Consider the following 10054-nt stretch of genomic DNA (forward strand, 5'->3'; position numbering starts at 1 on the left):
TCATCCCCATTGGCGGCGCCATACCGTGCTTCGAGGGATGCAATCATCGATTCGAATGTGCCCTTTCGCTCCTGATTTCTTACGGCAAGCTGCTTGCGCAGCGAGGACAGTTCGCTTTCTTCATCGCGCTGGCGCTTCACCTCGGAGGCAAGCTTGGCTTCACGAGCGTATTTCTTGTGGCGGCGATCGCGCTTTGCTTTGGGCTCTTTCAGGAACGCATCGTACGCCGGTACTTCACCGGCATCGATGAGCTCCTGCACGATCTTGGCCACACGTGGCTCATCTTCACAGCTCATGAACGGAACTGTCTGGTTCATGTAGTTGATGCATCCGCGCCCGTTCAGATAGGCCTTTTTGATGTCCGTTCGTTCCAGTTCCGACCCCACGTAAGACTTCATGAAGTTGTCGATATCCTCGTCTGTGAGCGGCTTGAACAGGTTTTGCCATCTCAGCTTCCAGGTGTCCGCCTCGTTCTCGCCCTCATCATCCACGATTCCGCGTTCGTCGTAGAGGGCTCGCTTGTCTTTATCGGTCAGCACGCTGTACAACTTGCTCAGCACCTTGAAACGTTCCGTGGCCGTTTGCTTGTCGTCTTCCGGCACCCGGTCCGGATGTGTTTTCAGCGACAAACGGTAATAGGCTTTCTTGACTGAAATTCAACGAATATTAAAGATGTTGCCACCAAATTTGCTTCTCGGAAAAACTTACTCTCCTGTTCGGACGCCTTTTTGTCGATGCTGAACAGCTCGTACAAATCCTTCGTTCCGTAGAGTTCTTCACACGTGTTTAGCAATCCTTTCGACATTTTAAACCGAGTGCAATTTGCAGATTTTCCAGTGATTAAATTATCTTTTCTCGATTTTCTTCAACAACGAACGACAAAATACGCTTGACAATAAAAACTTTCCCGCGAAATCGCGGAGGGAGAGAAGCGGAACCGGTTGAGCGGTTGAGGCAGCCCACCAGCGAAGCGGATGGTCGCATGGATGACAATATGATTGCGATGGACGACAACATGTATAAAAGAATTGCAAGCTAACGGACTCATTTGTGGCTCTGTAAATACAGAAAACTAGCCGATTTTGTGCTATTACCTGGCTGCTAAAACATTTAACGGGTATTTGGATTACTTTTTGTGAAACGGGTGAGTTCAACTCGTCGGTATAAACGCTGACGCAGTCAACAACGGATCCCACACACACTCCTTTGGGTCGCGTGTACGTACACAAAAAATCCCGTGTGTGCGTCCACGATTGCATCAGAATTTGCTGGCAGTCGCAAAATGGCAGAGTCAAAGTGAGTCGAAAAAATCGGAGTGAAATCGGTCAATAATGGAAGTACGCGCCAAATATTCAATCTCCAACGAATCTATTTCCACCTGGAATCCGTCTGTTGTTCCTTGCGTGCAGAATTCAGAACCGCTAGATTGCTGGAAGTTGTGCAATTCCGAGAATCGAAAGTGCTGTCTGCGTGGTCGAACGCACAGAAATTTCTTGACGGAGGCGACCCCGACGACGACGTCACAAAATCTGCAACAGCTACGCTTAATTCGCGAGCCCATTGTTTACGATGACTCACGGTGTTTGTTTGCATCTGCACCAGCATCATCATCCGTGGCACGGGGAGTGAACTTTAAGAAGTTACCCCTGGTTCAGGATCGCTGAACAAAGAAAATCCGCCGTTCCGTTCTTCCCCACGAATCACCGTCGACCGTTGAAAAAATCCGTACGGTAGTGGTGGTGGAGGGGACTAGTAGTAGTAGTGTAAATACGCGCAAATTTCGATTCGATTGTAACCTTCTGCGGTGTCCTTCGCACCAAAAACCATTCACAAATCATGGAAGCAGCCGCAGAATATCGTCGACAGTGGTCAACCGACACGAAGCTGTTTTCTGCGGGTGGCGAAACCAAATCACACGCCAACAAACCATGCGGTCGAGCTCCAGAGGGACGAGCGCCAGGCATGTTCGAGAACGTGTTCAACGTGATCACCAAGCTGTGGGCGCTGACGACGAGATCGCCAAACGTAAACAAACCCTCGGAACTGCCACCGTACGTGACGGGCACGAAAGAGTGGCACAGCCTGGACAAAGAAGGCCCCCAACACCTGTCCACGATGATGCCTATCTTTGAGACGACCGACTGCGGTATGAGCCAGCTGACGGTCCCGGTGGATTACGGTAGCTACGAACTAGAGGATTCCATGTCAGCGGCTGGCATCTACCTGCAGGAAGCGGCACCGATGATCGCTGATCAAGCGGACCGCACCACCACACGATCGGTGCCGATACGGAAGCGACGTCGGCAGCAGCCTGCCACTAAAACACACTCGGCCCCCGGTAGCGAAAGCGGCAAGGGTTGTGGCAAGAATCGTAAAAACAAAAAGCGTCACGACCTGCGACGCGACATAGTCAGCGATAGCATGGCGTTGGAGATGGACGATTGCTATGGATACGACTATCGGGAGGCAGAGCTACTGGATGAGAGCAACGAATCGTTTCCTCCCTCCGTCGGCCACTCGTACCTGTCCACTAGCTTTAGTCCTTCTTCGACGGGCAGCGCCACCAGCTTCCACGATGCGCTCCAGGATGTGAACATTCTGGCGGCCTGTCTGCGGTATGCCGATGGACTGCCAGAAGTGACCACCGTACCCGCAGCAGCAACAAACACATCAACGACGGTGCCACCGTCGCCTGCTGTGCCGCTTGTAATGCTAAATCGAAAGACATCGTCCATCGGTGAGAACGCTGGTCGAAAGCTTTCCTGCAATTGTGATATTACCGAACCCGAAGCAAGCTTTGTGATGCTAACGGATTACGACGTGTTCATGACACCGTCCGCTAGTCCTGCGCGCCGATCGAAAAACCTCTGCAAGGCAATCAACAGTTTCTTCATTCCGAGCAACGCTTGGCGTCGTCAGTGCACAGACGACGAGGATGAAGAGGAGGACGATGATGAGGAGCAGGAGGAGGACGAGGAGGAGGATGATGATGAAGATGATGACGATGACGAAGATCAGGATTATGTTGGAACTGCGGACTGCAGTGACGATGACGACAGTGTGGTGTTTTGCGAAGAAGACGACATCAACGATGACGGCAATTCATCGTCCGGGTTCGAGGAACGGAAGGTAAGCGTAACGGGGTATTTGATGTTCTACCTTAATCTTGTGGGAATTCCCTTTACTACGTCATCATGCTCATACCCACCCACTAAAATGGACTTCTTCCATTCGCTCAGCCATGACTCACCGATCTTCATTTGGAGGATTGTCGGGTACGGTGAAAACTGACGCAATGCGCTGACTTAATCTCGAATGACCGGCCGTAATGGTGCATACGGGCAAAGGTCTAGAAAGGGGCAATGATATGTGGTTGTTACTCTTTACCGCCGGCGTTCAAGGTCATCATTCCACATTCACCATTCCATCGACTGCGTTCGTTGATGAACTGAAAAGAGAAAAAAAACGCTCTCTAAAGCCTATGCTCGATATGTTATTCTCGATCTCGTTCCGGAAACAGGTTCGTTTCAACACAAAACCGGTGGTACACGTGATGAGAGCGTGGGACTTTGCCTATCGCCAAGCGCGCAAAGGTGAATGGGAGATGGCAGCTAGAGACCGAGAGCGGTTCCGGAAGCATGTAGCCGACCTCGAGCCGGTATTGGGACCAGCGCTACAGCCTGCACTGCGCGAAAGAATCTACCAGCAGCGGTTCGAGTCCGGTGTCGCCGCTGATCCTGTGCCAGTTGTACATAACACGACGTTGCTTTCTACGATCCAAGGGAATTAGTTTCGCTTCCGTTTCGCTTCGTTTTGTCCTTTTGACCAAGCACGCAAAACATTTCTCCTGAACTGTCGTCAACCGCGCCTCAGTCCTACACGCCGGTGTGGGCTTTCGTTAAGCCAAACAAGCAAAGTGCATTATTCTACTCTTACCAAACTTATTTCGTGTTTCTGTTTTATGCGGATTTAAACTGTTTCCTTTCGGCATAATTCCTTGTATATCGTAAATATAAACTATATATTTCTTTGCTGCACTATGCATCTAGCGAGTAATGTAGAATGTTCAGTTGTGTTTAGGTTGTTGATAATTTTAAACAAACTTGGATTAAAAAATAAACGTGAATCAAGCATATATCAAAGAAGGAGATAAGCGTGAGATAGTGAGATTAATTATTTTATTGATGACTCGATTCTACCAGAGCTTATTGTACGGCAAAACTGCAGTAGAGATGTATGGTTTGATGGAGCAAACGGTGTACCCCCAGGACGTGAGATGCTTCGAGGATCATGCTGCTATGTTTATTCGCTAGAGATCGGTAAACTGTTAGCATTTCGTTGGCACTATCCGGCTCTGCTGGATGTTGAAACGGGCAGCTTCACGGAACGCAACTACTAGCAGCAGTACGCAGGCAAGATATAACGCGTACGGCAGGTACGGTTCAATGTCGCGTATCACGTAGAAGGCTTGCAGTGTCCGCACGATGTATATCGGCAGTTCTTTTTGATGCTGTTGATCAGATAGGGATAAAGAAAGAAATTTAATTTAAAGATAGGAGTCAACTTCTCCCGAGACGTCCGCAGTGACGTACGTATTCGATCCAGAACATGGGAATGATCATCTCGCTGAATTGCCGTATCTCCGATGCGTATCCACTCAACTTTGGTATCACCAAGTTCGTCTGAGTCCGGGCACTCTGATCGAGCGGTATGCCAAAGGAAGGATCGACGATAGTGTAGCTGTGGTGTAGCTCTCGATTTGGTTTCATCCCTGTGATCTTGTGTGCGTTCGTAAAGTTTCGGGCGTAGAAATGAGGACTAGTGGCCGCTAGCGATACGTCTACAGGAAATAGAAGCGAACGAAAGAATGTCAAACAGTCAGACTAGTATAATGGTTGATCGAGTGATCAAGGAACTGCGTCAGGTGCTCTGGATGACTGTGAAAATGATTTTTGAATCTGTTTGTACGGAATCTTTTATTGTTAACAACATGAAACATATTTTGTTATTATATTTTATAACATATTTGTGTAAGAACCCTATTTTATACTCTTCACGGAATGGATATAGGAATTTCTGACTATTTCATATCTGATCATTACAACCATTTTTGGTCATCAAGGCATGGTGTTAGATACGGGGGTTCGTTCAATGTTATCAGTGTGGCTCAGTGTTTCCAACTCATGCTAGTCGCCAGCCGCTGATAGACGACTGATGGTGTCATGGGACTAGTCAATGACAACCCAGTTGGTTAAATAATAGGGAGGAAGGTTCGTACCAAGTCAATCTTGAATGGCATGGTGTGCTCGTCTGTGTATAATGACTAGATTTCGTCTTATAAGCTTCAATCGAATTCCAAAATTGATAACTCTTTCCCTTGGCTTTGGAAATGGGCGGGCGGGATTCGCGCCACTTTCGTTCCGATGATATGCTACGCCAGCGTTTCGCTCTCTTATCGCTCAAAACTGCAAACGTCTCGGCATTCGTTTTGTGTTGCCAATTAACTCGCTTTTCTCCCTTTAATCGCACATGGTTGAGTCGGCCCAACATCTGATAATCCTGAGATTCCGATGCTAGAAACAAGGGGGCGATTCAAAGTCTTGTGTCGAAGCTTGTAGGCGGATCGATCGTTATCGTATCGCACAAAAGATCATCATTAGGTTAGTGTAGCTTAACCTCAAGGCCGAGTACAGCAGTCTGTGACGCTGCAGATAAGACGAACCCTGATGGTAGGTACTGACTGCCTACAGCTGTTTTCCGACGAGTAGCGGATCCCATTGCATTTCTGTCGGCCGACATTGACACTGTTTCGGGTGCTGCATGTGTTCGCTTCATCTACTATCTGCTCAACCGTATGACAGAGGCATTTGTAAGCATTAATCCGTGTACTAGTAGTGTGCTTGTGTGTGCACGCGAGCGCGCATCTTGTTGTTCCATTGTTTTCAAAGTAGTGCAATCCGTCTAAACTGTTGGCTGATGATCAGCCATCATGTGCCCATCACCCATCAGCCATAGTTTACCGCGGTACGTACACGTTGTGAACGGCAACGTCACGTGTGTTTCCCGGTTGCGACAGTTCCCCGTGTTTTTTGCTAGAACAGTTGGTTCGTGTTTCGAGCCAAGTGAGCTCTAGCTTCTCGAGCTTATCTCCGATTTGGGACGCCACAGTAGCGCTACTAGTGGATTGGATTGGATGAATGAAACTACACAACCGACTATGTGTTGTTCAGTGCTTATCAGTAGTTCACTACTATCGATATGAACCTGATCCTCACTTCGAGTATAACTACCAGATTGCTTGAACTACAATGGAGACTGTTCAAGAGCGGCCATATAAAGTATAAATTGATGTAAATAAAAGGATTGGCATCAAATGATGAGTTCAAGCACCACTACTTACCATGATAACACTTCGAGACATCAGTGCAACCGTCTTCGAGCAACGTATATTGTCCTTTGTAGCAATCGGCGGTACTATTGGCCAGACGATCGTACGAACTGTCGGGCAGACTGTACTTGTAACCTATCAGTGGTCCTCTCTGCACACGTCCATCGAAGTACAGTGGGACCGCACGGCATAGCGTTTTGCGCCAGTAAATTAGCACAGACTGTTCGTTCAGATTCTGCGAATAGGTCGCTCCCTCGGAGGAGTTAACGATCGAAGCAAAACAGTCTCCCCTGGCCAAGCTGAATCCTGGTACCGTCGGCTCATACTCGTACGTGTTCATCATGAAAAACTGCTCGTTACCGTAGTGCTTTCCGTATCGAACATTGACGTGCTCCTCAGGATCTTCGTACATCTTTGGGGTTTGAAGGTTTTTTTTTTGGGGTAAGTTAAGTTCGTATCAACATTACGTGGAATGGCGAGGTGTCTTACCGTGCTAAGTATTCCCACATTTTCCGCTGGTACCATCGAGGGTATTATGCTTCGTGCTTGCTGTAGAAACAGAGGCTTCGTGTTCCACAAGTAATCATAGATCGTCATGTTAGAGAACACTGAATCACCGGAGATGGAGTAGATAAAGTTTAGCCCTTTCTTTATGAAGTAAAAATCGTTTTCCATCCTAGCGGCAACACCCTGTTAATGGCGAAAAGAGCAGTTTTAAATATAGACGACGATCGGATCGAATGGACTCAGCTCGATGGCTGCACTCACCAAGAGAGACGTGTTCGGTACAATGATCGTTTTGTTCAATATGCCAGGAGCGTTCCTTTCCGGTAGAAACTCGAGATGGCGTCTGGTGATGTAGGACATTGTAGAATTGTGCTCATGGAACGTTACATTATCATGCACCAGTATTTCGCGGTACACGATGGGAACAACCTCCTCAAGATGTAGCTGATCGTCTTTTCCGTCTAACCATTCTTTAGAGTTTGTAACGTTAAAGATAAAAATACGACAAGTAACCTGCAGCAAGATGGAAATCAGAGTTAACTTGAAGCTGGTCCTGTTAATGGCATGACCTGCGATCTGCTTACCAACACGTCTGATGTATCTTTCCACCACCGGAAATAAGGCATAAAGTCGCGCATCGTTAGCCGATCGTTTAGGATCAGCTGTGTCGGTTTGTTCACATGGCAAAACAATCCCAATATAAAACAGGCGATCGATAGGGTTGTCGTGAGGCTAATAAGGCAGAGCGCTGAAAGGAATGAACGGACCAAATGGTGGGTTAAGTTGCAAGACGCTTAAACATACACATTGCTTATTGTTGATGCATTCTCTATTCACGCTACAACACTGAGGGCGGCACTATGACGATTCTATAACACGTCGTCACTGTTCGAGCATGATTGATTGACAACGGTATAGCCGTTGAATAGCCGCCAGCACTCATAATACTTCCTCACGTTGCACGCGGCTATCACATTATGCTGTTTCTAAGCGTACTGTTTGTTAACACGATCGAAAGCTCTATCTTTGTAATAAAACATCGATTTTCTCTTCCTTATGCACTTGGGCGAAAAAAAAACAAACACTTCACCGAAGGGCATTTGACTCCAGATAGCCGGAAATAGCTACTATTAAGTAATATTGTGGTCAGTCTTTATCAGTTGCACTTATGCGTGGGGATTTCGACCACCTGCAGAGCAGCGTGCGTGTGTTGTGTACTAACCGAGCCACTTCAAGATAAGAAATCACAACATGTACAACAAGCATAGACCATTCCTCCCCAAAAATTGTACAGCTTAAACATTGCGACGAAACAAACATCTAGAACGATCCTCAGCTACTGAACGAAATGAACAGCATTACCTTTAGCATTCGAGGGCTTCCGTCGTACGGGGAGATCGATAGGGAATTGCTTCACTTTAAGCAGCTTTACATCCATTACGTGTCGGGCGGGGGTTCAACGATGCACATAAATTCCTTTTACTCCTTCGAATGCCTAGTGTTGATAGGTAATCACAGATGACGCCAATATTTGTACCACTACACTCCGCGAATAGCGTTCGTTTGTTTTGTCGGAATTGCCGGAACGACGCGTTCCCTGATTGATCCGCGCGGTAAACTAGATCGCAAAAGACTGTCCATCTTCCCGGCGTCTATCGCCGATTAGAGCCGCACCACATATTCCCTGTATTAACAGCGCACATCGGGCGCCTCGAACGCTTTCGGGCAACTATCGCGTATTTTTCGTTATCAATCCAACAGGAAGGTCCCTGGGCCCGGGTACTATCGCGGCCCCTTGCCGCCGGCCCCTCTGTTATGTTTACGATTTTCACCATTAACAGGCAAAGTGATAACGCATGATAAGTCGGTGGAATAGAACACCAAAAGATGGACGGACCGCGGCTACTCGGGGTCATCTGCAGACGGTTGTTGTTTGCTTTACTTTGGATTCTGCGCCAAACCTATCACCTATGTAGCAATTGCTCCAGGACATGCTGCATTCGGTGTGAGAGTAAGTGGTCTTTAAGGGGGAATCATACTGGCCACTTTACATGGAACACATACCTCCGAATGGGCTATCGCACACGCCGCCTCGAATTGGTCATTTGTGAAATAACTTTGTTGCTAAAAAACGAAATCAAAACAAAATCGAGAGCCCTGGAAGTGTAGCTGGATGATAAGCGCCATTGTTGTACTGTTCGAGATTATACTGACGAATATTGGAGCGGCACGTATGGGGTCTTCAATTGCTTCGGTACGCAGCGTTGCGTAAGTCAACCTTGACGCCCCAGATTCGTCGTATTTTGCCTTATCGCGGTTGGTGTTGGGTGTGCTAGTGCCAGTGGTCGTGATGATGGTGCCATTGATATTGAACTCCTTTTCGGAATGGAGCGCAAAATCATTGCTGGCAGAAATAGGTAAGGGGGTAGCAGCTACGACGTCATAAGCGGTCGAGGCCTCGAACCTCGCGCAATTTTATTCGACTTATCACCAGACCACCGTCTTCTAGTGACGCCTTCATGGTCATCGAGCTTAGTGTACATTCTGAAACCGTTCATGCATGACTACACACTAGGCGAGCTACTTCAAGAGCGTGATCTCGCAGACGAAGAGAGTTTATAAGTGATAGAACAGCAACAGCAAGTTAATGATCGCTTATAGCCGGGTCGTTTTATGTAGATTCAGGACGAATTGCGAGAAAGGTGTTAATATTTTATCAGCGTGTTGCATTTTGTCTAACGTTTAGATGTTCTTTAGCGAAAGTTTCCTTTCGGTATCTTGAATTGGCAAAAGTACTAGGAATTTAAAAAAATGAAGAAATAGTTGAACAAAATCTAACTTTCTAATATGAATTTGATCTACTACAAGAATCTCTCTTGTGAACCATAATCATAATGCTGTTACTAGTATTAACAAATAAGCGTTTACCAGTTTCCATTAACAAATAAATGACTGTTGCTAATCTTGTTGGGTTGGACTAAGCTAACATCACCGTTACTTGATCATTCTTCTCCTCATTCCTTTTCGATGGTAATTACGGTAATTTTTGTTTGAAAAATTGTTAAATTAATAAATCAAATCGATGAAGAAGGAACTTCTAAATGAAGAGAGATGAAATGAAAGATTTTATCAAAAACAAACATGATAGAATAAACGGCT

General features: G+C 46.8%; 3 protein-coding genes across 3 annotated transcripts in view; 1 reads left to right on the plus strand and 2 right to left on the minus strand.

Moving 5' to 3' along the window:
• LOC125957233 (J domain-containing protein CG6693) overlaps positions 1 to 897 on the minus strand; it is a 1172-nt gene extending 275 nt beyond the window's left edge. The window contains exons 1-2 of the mRNA XM_049689791.1: positions 709 to 897; positions 1 to 649 (exon numbers count right to left, since the gene is read on the minus strand). The exon at positions 1 to 649 is cut by the window's left edge and continues 275 nt beyond it. Of these exons, the coding sequence (XP_049545748.1) occupies positions 1 to 649; positions 709 to 805 (746 nt within the window). The 5' untranslated portion in view covers positions 806 to 897. The remainder of the gene's footprint in view (positions 650 to 708) is intronic.
• Positions 898 to 1262: 365 nt separating this feature from the next.
• LOC125957223 (uncharacterized) lies at positions 1263 to 4044 on the plus strand. Its single transcript, XM_049689777.1, has 2 exons — positions 1263 to 3129; positions 3521 to 4044. The coding sequence occupies exons 1-2, from the start codon at positions 1837 to 1839 to the stop codon at positions 3788 to 3790; spliced, it is 1563 nt and encodes a 520-aa protein (XP_049545734.1). The 5' UTR covers positions 1263 to 1836; the 3' UTR covers positions 3791 to 4044.
• Positions 4045 to 4150: 106 nt separating this feature from the next.
• LOC125957225 (scavenger receptor class B member 1-like) lies at positions 4151 to 8537 on the minus strand. The gene is made up of 7 exons (XM_049689779.1): positions 8258 to 8537; positions 7480 to 7643; positions 7157 to 7408; positions 6878 to 7078; positions 6401 to 6800; positions 4593 to 4840; positions 4151 to 4510 (listed from the first exon to the last, which is right to left on the minus strand). Exons 1-7 carry the CDS (start codon positions 8331 to 8333, stop codon positions 4328 to 4330), a joined length of 1524 nt encoding a protein of 507 aa, XP_049545736.1. The 5' UTR covers positions 8334 to 8537; the 3' UTR covers positions 4151 to 4327.
• Between the last annotated feature and the right edge of the window lie 1517 nt (positions 8538 to 10054).

Source organism: Anopheles darlingi, chromosome 3 (assembly GCF_943734745.1).
Source record: "Anopheles darlingi chromosome 3, idAnoDarlMG_H_01, whole genome shotgun sequence".
NCBI classification, from domain to species: Eukaryota; Metazoa; Arthropoda; class Insecta; order Diptera; family Culicidae; genus Anopheles; species Anopheles darlingi.